Source organism: Monosiga brevicollis, genomic scaffold (genome assembly GCF_000002865.3).
Source record: "Monosiga brevicollis MX1 MONBRscaffold_25 genomic scaffold, whole genome shotgun sequence".
NCBI lineage: Eukaryota > Choanoflagellata > Craspedida > Salpingoecidae > Monosiga > Monosiga brevicollis.
The window spans coordinates 452663-471641 of record NW_001865062.1 but is presented as its reverse complement, the minus strand read 5'-3'; the positions used below and the strand labels follow the sequence as shown (position 1 = coordinate 471641).

Here is an 18979-nt window from a genome sequence, read left to right as displayed (position 1 = left end):
GACACGTCCAAGGCCCGAGTTCCCAGGGAGCCCGTGGGCAAGTGTCAGAGAGGAAAGGGGTTCAGGTCACAAGCAGAGACGGCGAGATGCAGGAGAGAGAGAGGAGAGAGAGGAGAGAGAGGAGAGGAGAGAGAGGAGAGAGACGAGAGAGACGAGAGAGACGAGAGAGACGAGAGAGAGGAGAGAGAGGAGAGACGAGAGACGAGAGATATAGCAGAGAGAGGAGAGACGAGAGAGGGAAACCAGAAGTGACGGCGGCGCCAAAAAAAAAAAAAAAAAAAAAGCGCGCGCGCTGTCAAGTAGCACGCGCCACACGGGAACGATCCCAGCGCGCTGGATCTGAGACTACGACTTCAACCCCCACCGCCTGTATCCAATGCTTTGGCAGCAAGGGGACCTGCTGGCCAACCGATCACGACCAGGAGGCACTTGAAACTCCAGTCAGTTCATGTAGACGTGCCGCTGCGCGCGCGCGAACACAGGAGAGAGAGAGAGAGCGCGCACAGAGAGAGAGAGAGAGCTTGTGAGAAGTAAGAGAGTGTGTGTGGAGACAGAGAGTATCGATCAGCGCGATGGATGTTAAGAGCGACAGCATCAAGGCGGATAACACACCCAATAGATCCAAAGCCAAATTCAGAGAAACAACCCCACAACGTCATCATACCAGAGACATTGACCTCCCCACCATGTATCCAAAGACAACATGCTTTACAGGACAAGCAAAGGCGTCCACCACCTCTTGTTGTGGTATACCACCCTTTATGTAAGCATGCCATGCTGGATACCAATAACCGCATAAGCTTACCAGCTTAGAGAGAGAGGGGGGCGGACATGAAGCTTGTCTAACATGTGGGGCGGTCGAATTGTCTGACAATAATTCAGGCATAAGGTATAAAGGCAAAGGGTGTATGTGTGTGTGGGTGTGCCAAACCATCAACAAGAAGCAAGCTTGTCCCCTAACAACCAGCGCGATCAAGAGCAAACAACGATGGGGGAGGCTGTATGCCGGGGCAGTAGGCAGGCACGTTGTAGACTTGACAGGACGCGGGCGAATGATGATGATGATGCTCATCATCATCATCCTATCTCGGTTGCTCGCTCGGCCTCGCTTTCGGTCTCTCTGGTTCAATTGAAAGGGGGACGCGTGTTTGGAACGGCGTGCGTGCGGCGAGAGACAAGTGGCAGCAGCAAACGATGCGTTTTATGGTGCACACAAGGCACAACCGGTTGGAGAAATGCCTTTGCAGCGGCTCTTTACATGGCGCCTTTGGCGTCCAGGAAGATTTGGGTCATCTCTTCCTTGGTCACAACCCCCTTCTTGTCCTGGTACATCTGTTTGGCAACCTCATAGGCATGCGCAGCCACTTCGGGCGTAAGCTGGGTGGTGGCAATGATGAAAATGTTGTAGATGTAAGGGTGAATACCGTTCTCGTAGTCCTTGATCGGCAAGGTGCTCTCCACTTTGTGGATCAAGGGAGACATTAAGGCGCCATAGAAGTCAGTCGGCAGATCCGACTCGGCATAGACGGAAGCGACCACGCCTTCGGCAATGATGGTAGCAGTGGTGGTTAAGGGCGAGTAAAAGCCATTCTGCACGACAGGCTCCACCGCCGTGACGAGGGTGGTGCGGAGGCACCCGTTCTCGTATACCACAATCGGCCAGCCCACTTCAAAGTAGGACGCAGCCACGTAGCTGCCATTGGGCAGATCTCCACACTCTGCCATGCTCTCGTTAGTGGTAAACACCAAATGCCCATGCGTGACAACCAAGCTTTGCGGCTTGCTTTGGCTGTCAATGTAGTGCAACTTCAAGAAAGGCGTCGTGAGCGTGTGCTCCACATGCATCACCGTTGTTATGGGACAGGTGGTGATGGTGCCGTCCGTGTTGTTGATGCACTTGACAAGGTCACCGGTTGACATGGACGTGAGGAGCGCACTGCTGCCGTTGGCCAGCATGAAACGGGTGTCAGCCGCAAAGCACGTATTGGCGGAGCTCGAGGATGTGCTTGAGGATGTGCTAGAGGAGGTGCTAGTGGTCGCCACACTAAATGCAGCAGCCTCGAGCTACAATGGAATGGAGCAGAGAGGCGGTACAGCAACATGAGAGATGTAGGTTACAGTTGGAGGCGGCTGCCGGCAAGGCGGAACTGCGCCTACTCGCACTCAAATGTTTTGGGATTGGGGGTGTACGCGGGGGTGGCATTAAGTTTTATTTGAGGGTTGCCCCATTTGTCCTCACGCCCCAGCTCCCTTTGACTTTGATTTGTCTCCACGTGAAAATGGTTCGGCAAACCATTCTGTTAAGATTTACGGCGCTGGGCGTGAGAGCTTGAACTCACCCGGGTCAGACGGTCACCAAAGGTCTCATTGATGATGCGATCGATGGTTTCAATCAGAACGGACTTGCGGCAGGCGGACAAAGCCTTGTTGTCCGTATAGAGGGAGACGTTTGTGCACTGGCACGATGCCATGACCGTAGTGGAGATGGTCGACACCATGCTGGTGGTGGAGATAGCAGCGACGTTGTACCCCCCAAGGGCAGCCACCAGCATCAGAAGGATGGACGCACGGCCAATCATGATGGCAGTCACAATGAGCAAAATGACTTGAAATGTCACTTACAATGACACTTACAATGACAAGATGATGTGAATTCTAAAGTTTGAATAGATTTCAACAGTTAAATTCGCTCAAGTTGGTTCAGAAGCTTATAATGATCGAGCCACGCTGCACTCGATGATTGCATTCGTGATGCAGATTTTCACTTACTAGATCAAGCCACCCGGTACCGTGGCCGAAACTCACAACTGTATTCTGATAACTCGGCACAAGACCTTGGCAATAACATCCGATGTATTATCACAACTGCACATGGATGTACATGGCGTGATCGTCCATTTCGAGACGTTGGGTTCGCGATGCCATTTATTTGCGCGACATAAGATTGACAAAGTTGAAAAAACAAAATTGTAAGACTTTTCAAATTAGAAGTCATAGCGCACACACACACACACACACACACATTTGCCATGGTTTACCTATGCAGCTAGGATATACGTTTGTGTGTGTGTGTGTGTGTGTGTGTGTGTGTGTGTGTGTGTGTGTGTGTGTGTGTGTGTGTGTGTGTGTGTGTGTGTGTGTGTGTGTGTGTGTGTGTGTGTGTGTGTGTGTGTGTGTGTGTGTGTGTGTGTGTGTGTGTGTGCATGTGTTGCATGTTTATTTGGCTCGCACATGTACAATGTCATGTTGACTCGGCCCTAACGTAGAAGTTCGGGAGGGCGGGCAAGTGGCATTTTTTTTTGAGCTCGAGTCGCAAGATCAAGACGTTCTTCACAGACGCTTTGAGTCGGACGCCTTATTGACATCAAGACCGAAACAATGGGTGCTTTGCAAAATGGCGTGTAAGTCACTGGTGCTGCCCTGCCTTGAGCGCGGCGCAATGACGCTGGGTGGCCGTTGTCTCATTCCTTGTGCCTGCCCCAACAGGATTGTTGCCGTCCTGACCCTGCTGACCATTGCAGCTTGCGTTACCGTGATGGTGCCGTCGATTCACTGGTTGGTCCGAATGCATCATGCCATGCTTGCCGACTCCCTCCCAAAGTTTTTTTTTTTTTAAAAAATAAGAAAGAATGAACACTTTTGCACTTGACTCTCACTCTGTGTCTTGGATGTGATTAGGGCTCGTGCCGAGTATCACGGCAGTTCGCTAGAGGTCAGCCTGTGGGAGATTTGCACGCCTCAAAATTGCACCAAGATTGGCCACGACATCAAGAGCTTTGCCAACATTACTCACGATTTCAAGACCAACAAGGACGCTGAACGGGATGGCGCCGTGGCTGGCCTGGCTTTGGCGACCGTTTTTGCTCTTCTGACCTACTTTTTCCTCTGCTGCAAGAGCAAGGCCTTTATCATCGTCTTTCAACTGCTGGCCACCGCCTGCGTCATGGCCACCATGTTCTGCATGTACGAGTACAAGACCAACACTCTGGACAAGGATCTCAAGAATCTGGGTGCAGAGCATGGTTACGACTACACCACGGGTTTCTGGATCACCCTCATTGCGCTCCTGCTCTCTTTCTTCAGCTTTGTCACCTCCTGGTGCCTCAACTTTCATGCGGCCTACGAGAACCTCAGTTTTGTCTAAAGCAAGGCTGTCTTTTGAGCCATTTGGGCTGCTGGCCAGCGCGGTGTGTGTGTGTGCGTGTGTGCGTGTGTGTGTCTTGATGGAATCTTATATAAAGCAGTGATGGTGTGCTTCATTTCTCGGGCCTAGGCTGTACGCCAACCAATCGATGTAATAATAATAGAATGTCATTATGGAAAAACAAACATCTTCCCTGCCCCCGTTCTCTGGCATTCTGCGATGGCAATCCCCGAGGGGTGGGTCGTCCCCTGAGCCATTGTTACCCAGCCCCAGATGGCTGGGAACACAAACTCGAGCTTAGCTGCAGCACAATCGCGTATCCTCATCATGGACGCTTCTGAGTCAAAGGTGTGTCTTCAAATACGCCCAGTAATAATATCTAATTGCATCTCTCTATCTTGCACACACACACACACACACGCACATACAAAGGCTTGTCTTGCTTGATTTGGGCGGAAACAAAACACCGCCCCATTATTATACGCCAGAGGCCTTCCAAGCGTCACGGCTATATCACTGGGGTATGGTCTCATCAAGGATCATCTGGATCCAATAGCGACTCGTTAGGGTGACGGGATCGTGCAAGAGCTGCTGGCGTTGGGGCTCGAGCTTCACCAGCGCTTCATCCAACATTTCGGCTGTGATGCGCCAGCTCTTTACAAACAGGACGGGAAAATGCCGGAGAATCTCGGTGACGCCGGTGTTTTGTTCCTGAACAATGGGAATGGCCCCCAAAGCCAGTGCCTCCCAGGTTCGATGGCAGTCTTCGCCAAATCCGGGAGGGCTGGCCACAAAGCGGTATTTGCCGTAAAGAGACCAAATCTCGTTTCGGTTCTTCCGGCCCGCAACCGGGTGACAAACGGGCTCCTTGGTCAGCTGGTCATAGATGCTTTGGCGGTTCGTATGCCGCTTGAAATCAATGACGATGCGCTTCTGGGTGGGGGCGTCAGCCGATGGCCGCATGCTGCGCAGCTCGTCGTCCTGTTGCTCGGGCGAGGCGTGGGGCAGCCCAAAGCCCTCGGTCCGCCATTGTCGACTGTGGTAGTCCATGCCCAGTGGAAGGGCACGCACGCGCGGTTCACCCACGAAATGCAGGTTTTGGCAGTACCAACGCACGAGATATTGGCTCTTGAGCAGTGCCTCGACGCGGGGATCGGTGCGCTCAATCTTGGGCGTTTGCATGGCGGTGATGAGAACAAAATACACGGCCTTGTCGTTGAGCACGGGCAGTACCTCTTTGACAAAGTCATCGAGATGACAGGGCATGATAAAGATACGAAAGGGAATACGGTTGGTGCGGTGATTCGGGTAGGCCCTGTACAATTCGAGCTTGGCCAAGAGGCCCGGAACGTGAAGGTCAAAGCTGTAATCCATGTGGTCGCGGTACTGTGGAACGGCGTGTGCGGCCGAAGCCCAGCATTTGTTCCAGACGAGAAGAGAGGCGCATGGATGGGAGCCGACAATGTGACGGCCATCGAAGGAAGGGTCAGTGTACACTTTGACACTGTAGTTCCAATGAAAATTGCGACGCAGCGTCTCGTGACGCGGGGGTTTGGTGGTGGCGGGTTGGACCTTTGGCACGGTGGGTTTGAATCCATAAGGAAAGGACATGGATTGCCGTAGTTTGGCAGGATCCAGCGTCGGGGCGCGAGGCTTGTGTGCGTCGGCGCCTTGCTGCGTCCGTACCGGTGCGGGCACGGTCGCGCGGGGTGTGGATTGCGATGTTGTGGTCCGGTGCGTCGTGGTCTGGTGCGTCGTGGTCCGGTGCGTCGTGGGGGCCACTTTCTCCTGAGTCGTGGTCAGGCGTAGGACAGTGGAGTGGCGAGTTTCGGTTCGAGAGGTGGCTTGTGGAACGCCTGCATCCACCCCTGGTGCGGGCGCCTCGGCCCGATCATCACGGGCAGGGCGCACGACAATGTGACTCTCAAGTGGCAAGTCACTTGTGATGTGGCGTTCTCGACTGTGGTAAGTCAACAGCACGTTGAGACCGGCTATCACAAGCAGCAGCAGCACCGGATACATGCACCAATGCCCCCGCCGTCCAAAGACACCCATGATGCCCGTCCTCCACAGCCCGCACGAGGTGCATCGGCAGCCCCGCCCTCAAGTACATCAGGCAACAACCTCCGCCCTCTCACACACACACACTGTCACATGGAACAACGAAATCAAATGTCAGATTAAATTTGGTGGACGCCATCTCTTCATTCTCTCTGTTGTTACATGTGGTAGTTGTGCTATTCCTTCCAGCCGTTGTTGCTCATGCCTTTCTCTCTCCCTCTCTGTAGTGTATAGTTGTATGTACAAGTGTAGTGTGTATGTGTTGTGTGGTGTGATGTTTGGCGCGCATTTCTTTCTGACAAGGTGAACTCCTCCTCCTCCTATGCATGTGCGTATGAGTGTGTGTGTGTGTGTATGTGTGATGTTTGGCTTGTTAACCCTTATGGCCCCCTATCACCCACCCGCCCCCTTCTCTTTGCTTCTTCTCTCTTGACCGCTCCCTGCCGTTTGGAGGATCAAGCGGTAAGCGCGCGTGTGTGTGTGTGTGTGAGAGAGAGAGGCAGTGGCACAGTGGCACAGTGGCACGGGGGCGGCGCCGGGGTGGGGTGTGTGCGGGCGTGCGGGGTCGTGCGGTATTGCATTTGGTAAATGCTGGTTGTGGTGTTGGTTGTTTGGGTGCCTCGCTGATTGTGATTTTTTCTTTTTTTCCTCGGCGATCCGTTTAGCGCCTGACGCAGCACGCCCCCCTTCTCACCCTTGTCTCTTGCCTTGTCTCTTGCCTTGTCAGGCCCGCGAAAGTGGCCTGCTCGAGTCATCCCTTTCCCCTTCCGCCGCTTGGCGTCTTTCCCTCGAGGTTTTGTTCCTTCCCACTTCCCTCGGAGATCCGGGTGGACACCGCCTTGCGATCGCTCGCGTGCCAAACGCAACCCGTCAACGTAAGAGTCCGCTTCGGAACCAACTCTTTGTTGTGCGGTCCAAACTCGCACGCACCAACGCCTCCATGTCCAGATCACAAACCCGGGTTTTCGCTGATGTTTCGCCTTTTCTCCGCCGCCCCTCCTGATTCGATCGTGCCCTGGCAATAGGCATGGTCAACCACGAGTGACTGCCCTTTTGTTCCCATCTTTCCACAGTGCTTTCTTGTTTGACGTCCATGAGCATGCCGTTCTTGGCTATGCAAGCCCGAGCACTGCTCGTGGCCGCTGCCCTGGTCATGCTGCTGGGCAGTGGCCCCGCTCTTGTTCAAGCCACCACCAACTGCTACTACGGAGAATTCTATAACCTCACTTCCACCGAGTGCCAACTCTGCCCTCCCAGCACCTTTAAGAGCAGCCGCTACCATCGCGACAACAACTGCGACAACTGCCCCTCCGGTTCGTCTCCTTTCTCGCTTTGATCTGGCTCCCTTTCATCAGGCAACCCAGCCCAGAGAGCAGAAACACCAGATGCCAGGCTGCAAATTACACACCCGGTCCTCGTGCCTCGACGCCGCTTGTCTAAAACAACCGTCTCATCCTCGTGCGTTCCTCTTTCCTGCGTGGCGTGCCCGTGTATATCCGGTTCTTCTTTCGAACCATTGTCACAGACAGATACTCGTCAGAATATGGTCAGCGCTATTGCTGGGCCTGCCCCGAAGGCCAGGTCCCCACCGAAAATCGCACCGCCTGCCAAGTTTGTCCTGCAGGAACCTACATTGGCAACGGTGGGTCCGATTGCAAGGCCTGCCCCCGCGGCAAGTACCAGCCCTACCCAGGCCAATCTACTTGCCTCTCCTGCGAGCCCGGCAAGTATCAATACGAAGAAGGCCAAGAAACCTGCCTCGACTGCCCCGCTGGTCTCTACAACAGCCAGACTGGCCGCACCAGCTGCAAACTCTGTGGCAATGGCCGCTATTCCCCCGCAACCGGCGCCGTAGGCTGCTTGACCTGCCGCCCGGGCAAATACCAGGGCGGTGAACAAACTCCGACCGAGTGCCTCACTTGCCAGCCTGGAACATTCATGCATTGGTATGGATACTCCTATTGCCGCGATTGCCCCGCAAATTCGTTCGCCAACTTTTCGGGCGCTTATGAGTGCCCCAGAGTCAAGGCCGGCGAAGCAGCCCCGGAGCCGGGCATGACCGAGCCCATTCGATGCCCCAATGGCACGTACAACTACCGCGTTGGCTACAGCTGCCGAAACATCCCCGCCGGTCGCGAAGCCGTCGGCTATGATCAGGAATTTAACCCTTACTACGAATACGACTGCCGCCCCGGCCACTACACCAATCTCAGCCACCCGTATCACAAGTGCGCCCCATGTCCCGCCGGCTCTTATCAGGTATGTAGACTCTCATGGCAAGGCCAAAAAAGTGAGAAAATTGAGGGCTGCTCGTTTGTCGGACGGTGACGTACCGAGTCCCAGCACCACGTCCATGCCCAAATCACGCATTCTTCGCTGTGCCGCATGCAGAGCCAACACCGCAAAGAGAGCTGCAATGAGTGCCCCGAGGGCAAGTACACGGACCGTATCCGACAAACAGCGTGTCGTGACTTCTCCGACGTGCCGGCCGGCTACGAGTTGCAAAGCAATGGCACCGCTTCCTCTGATCGTGTCTTGGTCCCATGCCCACCCAACACGTTTCGCACTGGTCGCGATGGCACCCACTCCCCATGCCTGCCTTGTCCAGCGGAAACCACGAGTCCCGGCGCTGCAGGCTACTGCACCTATGCCGCCAACGCGGCCGACTGTACGCCTGGTGAATACTATGACGGCGCCCAATGCCAGACTTGCAGCTCCAACCACTATACCACAGACAGCAACGCACACACCTGTGCCGATCAGCGGGATTGCCTTCCAGGCCAGTACCAGGTTGCCGCACCCACTCGCAGTAGCGATCGCCTTTGTGCCCTCTGTGGTCTGGGCACCTACTCGGAGTACAACAATCGGGCCTCGTGCACAGAAGCGGACATTTCGCGTGACGGTAAGTACACCCATGCTGTGCAGAACCGAATGTGCGATGTCTAAAGATTGAAGGAGAGACAGGGAGGCGGGAGCGGCGGAGGTGGGCAGGACGTGGTGGGTGCACAGCATTGCTGCTATCTGCATCCTTACCCCCCACATCACCGCTCGACCCATCCTTGTCCCTCTAGAATTTGTCGATTATGAGGGTGCGCACGAATACATGAAGGAGCGTGACTGTCTGCCGGGCTCTTATATTGCACAAAATGCCACCACGTCAACCGCCCGCGTTTGCCTCACCTGCCCCGACGGCTCCTTCACCACCCAATCCAATCGGCATGAATGTGAGCCGCACCAGCACTGTCCACCAGGGACCTACATCTACTTTCTCGGAGACATGCGCTCGAATCGCCAATGTCGCGATTGCGGAAATAATACCGGTCGAGGCACTTGGGATCACGACATGGAGCGATGCCTCCACTTTGACCACTGCGACCCAGGCTATGGCACAGTCCAGGAGCCCACCCCATCCTCCAATCGCATCTGCGCACCCTGTGTAGAGGGCATCTCCTTCAACAACGACGCCAGCGGCGACGGCGTGTGTAAACCCGTCCGCGACGTTTGTGGCCCTGGCGAAGGCTTCATTGCAGCCGCCACCGTGACCCGCGATCGGACCTGTCTGGAGTGTCCGTCCAATTCGTTCAAGACGGACGCCGGGGACCACGATTGCGTGCTGGCCACGACTTGCGGCCAGCTTGAGCGCGAGATTGTGCCCTTGACCCCCAGCTCCGATCGCGTCTGTCTGCCCGTCGAGCGCTGTATCGACAACTACAATGACTTTGGCGTGCCATGTGAGTGCAGCGAGGGCTGTCGCCGCTGTTATCAGAGCACAGACAACACCACCGACTACCTTCTCGTGCGTCGTGACGGCGCCCCAAGCGCAGATGCCACCATCAGCAACCCAATCTGTGCCCGCCCAGTCTCCAATGCCAACCCCCTTCTGACTGAAGCAGAGCTTGTTGAAAACTGTGCCGCCGAGTGTCGCGGCGATGCCGATTGCGTTGGCTTCCAGGTCTACGCCCGAGACCAGTCCGAGGAGCTTCGAGGAACGTGTTGCCTTAAAAAGTCATTTGATGAAGACGCGGCCCAGGATTTGCCCGGCATTGACTTTTATCAAATGAGCGGCTGTTGGTATTGTCACGGCGGTTACTTCCTTGATGGTCAACACTGCCAGGCGCTGTCTGACCTCCCGGAACTCGGTGACAACGAGACGTCCCTGGCGCTGCCCCTGGGATTTGGCAACCAATCTCTATACCAAGTCAACCTCACGCGCGTGCCAGGCCTCAACTACTCTTACAGCATTGTTGACTTCCAATCCTCCATCATGACGCAAGACGACTTTTACATCGACCCCGAGACTGGATCGCTCTACACACTCACCAACCTCTCCGCCCTAGGCCAAGTGATCATCACCATTCAGGTCCAAGACAGCCAGGAAGTGTGTTACATGCGCATAGACAACCGCAATCGGAAGGTGCTCTCAGGCTGCATCTCTTGGGTTCGCGTCGACCTGACCGTCACCGGCTTTTTGAGCTGCCCGGACAGCATGATCCACTACATTCCCCTCTCCCTCACCGAAGACGAAATTGTCTGGACTGAACCCTTGATTCCCGCGACGGCCACAAGCGTGGATGTATCAGTCAATACAAATCAAACCAATTTTACAGCCGGCTTCTATACGGTAAGAAGGTCGTCGTGTTGCGAGCATGTTTTTATTTACATGCTCTTTACTTTTTGTTTTTATTTTTTACCTGTGTCACTGAACCCAACCAGCGATGGTGGTCATGGGCCGATTGACATGCCTTCCTCCCGCGCCCCGTCTCACCTGTCATGCGGCTCCCTCTATCGAATAGATTCGTTACGAGACGACTCCTCTATCAAACGGAGATGTGCTGGTCTGTGAGTTTAACATCACCGCGATCAACGGCTTTCGCCAGGACCTGGATTATCTACGCTATGAAACCATTGATGCAGGCCTTGGCATTGACTACCTCATGGAAGATTCCATGTATGACCGGCGCATGCTGCGTCCAGAAGCCTTTGCCGGCAATCTAGACCGAGCCAGTTTTGCCTACGGTATTTACAGCCCTTTTGCCACGCCCTTTATTTATCGCCCCGAAGACGGCGTCAACTCTACGCTGCATGTTCGCCTCGCCTGGTGTCGAACTGGGAGCGAGCTCGTTGAGAGCGAACTCACGCCTCGCCCCGTGGACATCGTCCTGGCTGGCGTACCCTCTGTCGGCTTCACCGACCTCGGCTCTGGCGTATCGCCGGATGATGGCTGCTTCCTGATCTGGGCAATCTCCGACCCCATCAATTCGGCCATCAGCTTTCGACGCATTGACATCGAACTTCCCCTTGAAGATGCCGCTGAGAACGACGACGTTGAAAATGATGCCAACAACACGATTGCCCGTCGTGCTGTGGGTGACCCCTCTGAGTTTGATCTCTACAGCCCGGTTTCCCCCAGCGGCGTGTACATGCAACACGAGGCTTCATCCACATCAGAGCTCTCCAGCTCCCTCTTGGTTCTGGAAGACGTTCTGCCTCCCACTTGGATCGGTTGCCCCGTCGAGGCCATCACGGTCAGCATTCCCAGCGAGCAAGAGTTGGTGGCAGTCCAGTGGATCGAGCCTCAAGCCAGTGACAACATTGGCATTCTGCGTACAGAGTCCAACTTCAAGCCGGGTGACAACTTTTCCTGGGTCAGCAGCCCGTATCAAATTGTCTACACGGCATACGACCTGTCGGAGCAAAAGGCAGAATGTCTTTTTGACGTGATTGTGCAGCCAGAGTTGAGCCCTCTGCCGATCGAGGCGGGCTTTCGCGTGGCCTTTGATCGTACCGTTACCATCTCCGAGGCCTTCCCGTACGGCGATGATGAACAAGTCTTGCTGAATGAAGCAGACCCAGCTTTGACTTTTGATACAGACTTCAATGGCACCAACGCACTCGAATTGCGTATACTACCCGCCAACGATGACATCATCGAAGTTCGCCAACGTAACGACTCTCAGTTTGCCCAGGTCAGCACCGGCGACCGATCTGTGATTTGCCAAAGTTTTCAGGGCGTCTCTCACCGCTTCTCTCCCACACACTCGCGTACTTGTGCTTAAATGAACGCTTCGGCCCTGGCTCACTTTGCCTTTCCCTCCCTGACACGCACACACACACACACACACTCCCTGTCTTCTCTTCTGATTGCCCCCTAGTTTGTCTTTGAGCTGAGCTGGTCGGTGGATGGTGAGTTTCCGGATGTAGCCACTCCCAATCAGGATGCTGTGTCGGCGGACATGCAGTTTGAGCAATTTCAACGCGACGCCAGCGACGTGATCAACACAGAGGATCTGAATGACTTTGAGCTTCTGTATGATGCTCTGTGTCACGTTGATGCCACAACTGGTCGCATCGTTCTAAGCGGTGTGTCACGGCCCTTTGCGCATGGCTTCAAGTTTCAAGGCCTGACTGTGCGAATCAAATTTCCGCGCGGCGTTGCCGACGAGAATGGTACCCTGCCGGCCTCCCAAACTTGGGTTCTGGACCCGGCCAGCAAGGTAGCCCTGCGGCATCGCATCAGCCTGACGGTGGCCGAGGCTTATGATCCCGAGTTGGCCGAGCCATTTATCCTTGTATATGATGAGACCCCGCCCACGTTCTTGAGCTGCCCCACATCGGCCGTTCAGCAAGCGTTGGTTGGGGACAGCACCGCCACCTTCAACTGGAGCATGCCCATCTTCACGGACAATCGCCCCCTTGGCTTGCGCCTCAGCCAGCGCGCCTACTACCCAGATGGCCCGTATGATGGCGACGTGAATACGACCATGGTGGTACCCATCCGCGACCCCGCTTCGCCCGCACTCGTGGTCGAGTATACGGCACGCGATGAATACGGCAACCGGGAGCAATGTATCTTCACACTACGCGCTGTGGACATTGAGGCGCCCGTGGCTCTGTGCTCCAGTAACACGACCTTTGTGCTTCCCGAGGGTCGGGGTACCTATGAGATGCCCTACGCGGCCTGGCGTCCGACCAGTCTGGACAATTCCAACCTACCCGTGGCCATCGTGGAGCCTGAAGCAGGATTGGCCGTGTCAGTGGACGTGGGTGTACACAACGTCTCAGTCACCGTTCAGGATGCGTGGAACAACACGGGCAATTGCACAATGCGGGTAGAGGTGCTGGATGAGGAGGCGCCCGAGGTGCTATGCCCCTCTGACGTCGTCGTCGTGGCCCAATCTGTTGAATCGGGTGCCAATGCCACCTGGTCGGCTCCCATCGTCGTCGACAACGTGGGTGGCGCCGGTGTATCCTGGGTCGCGGACACGGCCAATGGCAGTACCTTTCCGCTGGGCTCAAGCAAGGTGATCATCAGTGCAACCGATGCCAGTGGCAACAGTGCCGAGTGCGTTTTTTCCGTCACGGTGCAACAGCCGGCGGCCTCCGCCTCGGCTGACCAGCGCGTGGTGAACGCAGCCATCAGCGGCGGTACCTTTCTGGTCGTCCTGGTCATTGTGCTGGCCATCCTCATCCGCCGTCAGATTCTCAAGTCGCGCCAGCCCGCCGACTGGGAAGATATCTTCTCCATGATTGAGCAGCTCAAGAGCGGTGCCCTCATGGAAAACGGCCCTCGCATTCCGCGCGAGGTTTTCCGTGGCCACATCAAGCTTCTGGACGAGCTCGGTCGCGGTGCTTTTGGCATCGTCTACAAAGCACTACTTGAGGAGCCTGGCATGCCGGGTTTCTTGGTGGCCTGCAAGAGTCTGCACGAGTCCAACGGTGGCGGTGCCATGCGCGAGCTACTGGAGGAGGCGGCCGTGACGGCTCAGTTTGAACACCCCAACGTGGTCCACCTCATCGGCGTGGTCTCAGTGGGAAAGCCCCTTTTGGTTCTTCTCGACTTTTACGAACGCGGGGACCTACGCAGCCATCTAATGGCCAATGCAGATGGTCTCAGTGCTGTGCAACGCGCACACTTTGCTTATCAATGCGCAGCTGGCTTGGAGCACGTGCATGGTTTCGGCTTTATTCATCGCGACATTGCCGCACGTAATGTGCTCCTGTCGAGCGACCTTACGTGCAAGCTTTCAGACTTTGGCTTGGCCCGTGAGCAGCCGAGCAGTGATGACTCGCACGAGGCCTACTACCGCATGCGCTCGGGGAATCTGCCCGTGCGCTGGTCGGCCCCCGAGGCATTGGATGATCAGAAGTTCTCTCAGGCCTCAGATATCTGGAGCTTGGGCATCTTGATGTACGAGATTTACACCAACGGCGAAATGCCCTACAAGGGGTGGAGCAATCAGCGCGTGTGGGTTGAGGTGGCATCTGGGTTTCGTCTGGCCCGCCCAGAGTTGTGCCATGCGGCTGTTTACGAGGTGATGCAGGACTGCTGGAAGTCACTGGCTGCTGATCGGCCAAGCGTGGATGCCGTGGTGGCGCAGATTGGCCGGATTCTGGAGGAGACCATGGGCTTTGCGGGTCACCTGCGCACATCACCGTTGCCCGACACCATGACAAACGCAGACACGACCAAGCGCGGCATCTTCGAATCGCTGAAGCGTTTGACGCAGACCAAGAAGCGCCGCAGCAGCAGCAGCAACGAGGGTAAGTCGCCCAATTCGAAGCGTCGCTCGACTGTGGCCACTCTTTTGGAAGACCTGCACGAGGTCTTCCACGACGAGGGTGCTGAGGACCAGTTTGAGCCCGTGTACTTGGAAGATCGGGCCTTGTACGACGTTGGTGCAAACCGAGAGATGTACGAGGACGAGGACGCGGATGATCTTCCCTCTGCCACGATGGAGGAGAGTGCACTGCGAGGCGGCCGGCGTATTTATGACAGCGAAGCCAACATGAATCGTGATTTAGCGGCCTCGGCACAGCGTGTTGCAGATCCCTCCTCTGTAGGTCGGCGCGTGTATGTTCAAGGCTACGGTGAGGGTGTGTTGCGTTTTTACGGCCAACACGAGGACCCAGCTCGTGGAACGCGGTGCGGCGTCGAGCTCGACGAGCCTGTGGGGCGCAACAACGGCACTGTCAAGGTTGGTCGTGGCTCTGGATCTCAGGCTTGTTCTCACAGAGCGTGCTGGCGCGGGTGCGAGGGGAGACAGTGGGCGTGTAACAAGTTGAGTGGCGGGGGGGATATGATCCGAGTCAAATCGAGCGTCTCACTTTTCTTCTTTTCTGCTGGGGCAATGTGCGCAGGGATATTCCTATTTTTCCTGTGCCGATCAACACGGTGTGCTGGTGGCCCCGCGCAAGGTCTCGCTGCTGGACGGCTGAGCCTGTCGGGCCTGCCTGCTGTCACACCCACCATCTTGCTTTTTATCAAACTTGCCTTTCTGAAGAGCGAGGTGCCTTGTTAGTTTTGTTTTGTTTTGTGTGAGTGTTTCTTCCATGATCATTGCTTACAGCATGGGGGTAGTTGGCCACCATGGCCCATCTGACTCTGGCGCAGTAGGGTGCCCGTGTCAAGTTTGACATTGTCTTGATTTCTGCTGTTCTCCTTTTTGTACTCCTTGGTTTCGTGTTTTGACTTTGGTGGTTTCGCTTGAGCCAACTTTCGCCCAGCTGGGATCTTGACGATCTTTGAAAGCTTGGGAACAATGTTTTTGCCTGTTTTGAATCTGGGCACCACTGCTTTCTTGACCATCAACCCTGGGCTGGACAAATTTGTGCTGTGACTTTTGTGTCCGAATCGTGGCTTGGTGTGAGACCTTGACAGCATGCTGGAATGCCTCCTGGTGAGGAGTTTCGAGGCGATGCGCAGTTTGACCAGCCGCGTAAATTCAACCCTTTTTCAAATGAAGCATTCGCTGTTGCAATTCCAAATAAGCTTGAGGGCACAGCCCCATAAGCAGGTTGAGAGGCGCACACAGCACAACGGGGTAAGCAACGCATTCGCAGACCTTGTGAGAGCGATAAAAAAAAAAATTAATGGTGAAAATCAAATCAACAGGATGAGGGGTGAGGGAGGTCCAGGAAAGTCTAATGCCGTTGCCTTGTGTGACTCCACACCCTTCGACCAGGCAGCACGTGGGTCCAGAGATGTGGTCTCTGCCATGTTTGATGTGTGCAGCGGCGACACTGTGGCACCGTAACAGTCCTGCCCTTTATTGCTGGGAGGGGGAGCTTTGCTGCTGCTCGAGACGGGCCTGGCGGCGTTGAGCAATGAGATCGTTGAGAAGCTCGCGGTTGCCCTCTTCTGTGTGTGGTACGCGCTGTTGCAGACCGGCCGAGGAGAGAAAGCAAAAGTCAAGCATGAGAACTTCAAGGAGAGGCAATACTGCTGCCGCCCATCACGGCCAAGGCGGTGAAGGAAAACACCCGTGCCGAGCAAAGCAACCTTACATTGGTATCTTTGGGAAACACACGCTCCTGTGATGTGCAGGTGGAAAGGCGGGTCAAAGAAGGAGAAGAAGAAGAAGAAAACGCATGCATAGATAGGTGAGGGGTGGTTGCAGGCCCTGCAGGTTGCAACGACCATGGGTGGAAATACACAAACCACCACCGTGTGCACTGCAGAAGGCAAGGCCAGAGGACAGCGGCCACGAGCGGGGGCGGGGGAGCGTACCGCAAAGGGCTTGACGTAATTCTCGTTAAAGTCTGGCAAGCCAAAGTAATAAAACATGCCGATGGGCACAAACATGTACATGCTCATCCGAGCCATCTCCATGACGGCACCCCCCATCGCGAACGATTGGCGAACAGGCACTTCCTTGGAACGCGGTCGGCTGCAGGAAACAAGACGGAACCGTCCAGCGTTGACTCTGTCCCGCTCACGCGCTGCCGGTCGACTCTGCAAATGACCACACAGAGACAGAGAGAGAGATGGACGGAGGGAGAAACTCAGAGAGGCGACTGAAGGAGAGAAAGAAAGAAAGGGGAAGAGAGAGAAAAACACAGAGACACGGAGGGACAGAGGCACAGATGCAGAGCCGAAAAAAAAAATCCCTCAATATCACAGTGCAAGCACACAGTTGACCAAAATCCATTTCCGAGGGTCTGTTTCAATTTTATATTTACTAGGTTAAATTTAGAGGAGTATTGTTGTATTTAATAAAGCGTAATTTTGGTTACAGTTTCGCTCACGACGCTTCTGTGGAGTGTGTGTGAGTGTGTGTGTTCTTGAAGATGACGAAGCAAATGGCAGCGCTGCGGCTACTCGGGGTCTTCATGGCTCTGGTGGGCTGCTGCTTGACGGCAGTGGCTGGCTCTAGTGGCCACAACAGCATTCGAGGTCGGGTCGTGCCCCCGGAAAACGTCAACGTGATTGACTTTTTCCTGGCGACCAAGGTGCTGCTCGATGGCGGCGCTCACGTGGTACGTCTCTCTTCACCTCCCGTCCCGTGCTCCTCATGGCGCGGGGCTGTCCGAGCCGATGGTTGAGATTGCCTGTGGGCCAGACTCATGCGTGCTGTTGACGCGCCCTCCTGCCCTGCCAGACATTTCTGGCCAAGGATGGCACCTTTGAGCTCACCGGCATTCCAAGCGCGTCCTACCTCCTCGAGGTCTGCACTTCTTGATTTACCCACCCTGCCGCTGTTGGATCTGTTCCATGCATTGCTTTCGGACTGAAGCCATTACCAATCATGTCTCTGCCCTGTGTCTCACTCATGCTCAATGCCCGTGCTGCGCGCTGCATGGGTGCCTAGGTGGTGCACCCCGACTTTTCCTTCAACGCCTACCGCGTCGACGTGGACGACCGCTTTGACTTTGGCGCCCGCGTGTTTCAGGCAGATCCCGTCGGCGGTAAGCCCCTTTGCTGCCAGTGTATATGCCCGGCCTTGGCTTAGCCATCGATCCATTGTTGCTTTTTTTGTTTTTTTGTTTGTTTGTTTCGTTGTTTTTGCTTTTTCCGTTGCAACATTGCTCATTTCCGTGCATTGTGTACAGGTTTGCCACCTGTCAAAGTCACCTACGATGAGGACGTTGGCCTTCGCGTGCCCACCACCAGTCGCACCTCTTACTTTGAGCCACGCAAGCCCTGGAACATCATGGAACTGCTGATGAACCCCATGGTAGGCCGTGCCTCACACTTCACAAGCATCCAGAATTGGTCACAAGCACATCGCCTGCATTGACTCTTTCAGCTAACATGTCTGAGTTTTCGCTCGGGCCTTAGATCTTGATGGCGCTCCTACCCATGGCCCTCATGTATCTGATGCCTTCCAAGGAGACCATGGAGGTGTGTTGCATGCGCAGTCATCCTATCTCGCCTTGAGCCATCAGAGCAACAATGTTCTCGTGTAGCTTACTCGGCACGATGCAAATCACCTTTCTCCAGGAGATGCAAAAGGAGCTTCGCCAAGAGACCGGACATGAGCCCATGGCCAACAACCTTGCCAACTTTAGCCTGGCCGAGTCCTTGTATGCTCTCGCCTGGGTTTCCTCGTGTCGACAGTTATGCTCAAACCAGATTTCTGTCCCGCGTGCTCACAATCTACCGCTTATCCTTTTGCGACAGGGCCAGCCTCACGGGCAATCAGCAGAACGGCGAGGCGCAGCCCGCTCGCAAGAACCGCAAGAAGGCCAGCCAATAGGCATGCTGTTCGTATATCGAATTTATCACCGATGAACATACCAAGCCAGCGAGGCCACCTGCAATCGCTTCAAACTCGGGGCGCACGCCCAACGCCCAAATCCCGTGAAGATCAGGTGGCCTAATTGTATCATTTGATGTCGAGATCCCTCCTGCTCATTTCCCCGGCTATTCTTCTTCTCCTTCATCGTCATCATCGTCTTCTCCTCTATTTTTTTCCTCCTTGGTATTTCTTTTTTTTTCTTTTGTGCTTTTGCTGTTTTGCTTCTCGGCGCGACGGGACTGGTTGCAATGAAAGG

General features: G+C 55.2%; 5 protein-coding genes across 5 annotated transcripts; 3 read left to right on the top strand and 2 right to left on the bottom strand.

The window, feature by feature from the left end:
• Positions 1-1120: 1120 nt before the first annotated feature.
• Positions 1121-2585, bottom strand: Ind_Hh_like (indian hedgehog-like protein). The gene is made up of 2 exons (XM_001748717.1): positions 2340-2585; positions 1121-2064 (listed from the first exon to the last, which is right to left on the bottom strand). The coding sequence occupies exons 1-2, from the start codon at positions 2577-2579 to the stop codon at positions 1255-1257; spliced, it is 1050 nt and encodes a 349-aa protein (XP_001748769.1). The 5' UTR covers positions 2580-2585; the 3' UTR covers positions 1121-1254.
• A 455-nt stretch (positions 2586-3040) lies between these two features.
• On the top strand, positions 3041-4301 carry MONBRDRAFT_33851 (uncharacterized protein; the record flags this gene model as incomplete). Its single annotated transcript, XM_001748790.1, has 3 exons — positions 3041-3240; positions 3487-3555; positions 3679-4301. The coding sequence occupies 3 exons, from the start codon at positions 3041-3043 to the stop codon at positions 4142-4144; spliced, it is 735 nt and encodes a 244-aa protein (XP_001748842.1). The 3' UTR covers positions 4145-4301.
• A 356-nt stretch (positions 4302-4657) lies between these two features.
• MONBRDRAFT_11002 (uncharacterized protein) lies at positions 4658-6199 on the bottom strand (the record flags this gene model as incomplete). The annotated part of the gene is made up of 1 exon (XM_001748716.1): positions 4658-6199. The coding sequence occupies one exon, from the start codon at positions 6197-6199 to the stop codon at positions 4658-4660; it is 1542 nt and encodes a 513-aa protein (XP_001748768.1).
• Positions 6200-7304: 1105 nt separating this feature from the next.
• MONBRDRAFT_38456 (uncharacterized protein) lies at positions 7305-16455 on the top strand (the record flags this gene model as incomplete). Its single annotated transcript, XM_001748789.1, has 7 exons — positions 7305-7518; positions 7731-8464; positions 8597-9107; positions 9277-10826; positions 10999-12171; positions 12358-15180; positions 16288-16455. The coding sequence occupies 7 exons, from the start codon at positions 7305-7307 to the stop codon at positions 16453-16455; spliced, it is 7173 nt and encodes a 2390-aa protein (XP_001748841.1).
• A 774-nt stretch (positions 16456-17229) lies between these two features.
• MONBRDRAFT_33849 (uncharacterized protein) lies at positions 17230-18681 on the top strand (the record flags this gene model as incomplete). Its single annotated transcript, XM_001748788.1, has 7 exons — positions 17230-17461; positions 17584-17649; positions 17794-17890; positions 18035-18159; positions 18264-18326; positions 18426-18508; positions 18606-18681. The coding sequence occupies exons 1-7, from the start codon at positions 17273-17275 to the stop codon at positions 18679-18681; spliced, it is 699 nt and encodes a 232-aa protein (XP_001748840.1). The 5' UTR covers positions 17230-17272.
• Positions 18682-18979: the final 298 nt, after the last annotated feature.

What these genes read in the sequence shown, in the direction of transcription:
- Ind_Hh_like (XM_001748717.1), bottom strand. Translation starts at nt 2,579, where the DNA reads ATGATTGGCCGTGCGTCCATCCTTCTGATGCTGGTGGCTGCCCTTGGG. An exon ending in TTGGTGACCGTCTGACCCGG is followed by an intron (nt 2,065 to 2,339) that starts GTGAGTTCAAGC and finishes ATTCCATTGTAG; the next exon opens with CTCGAGGCTGCTGCATTTAG.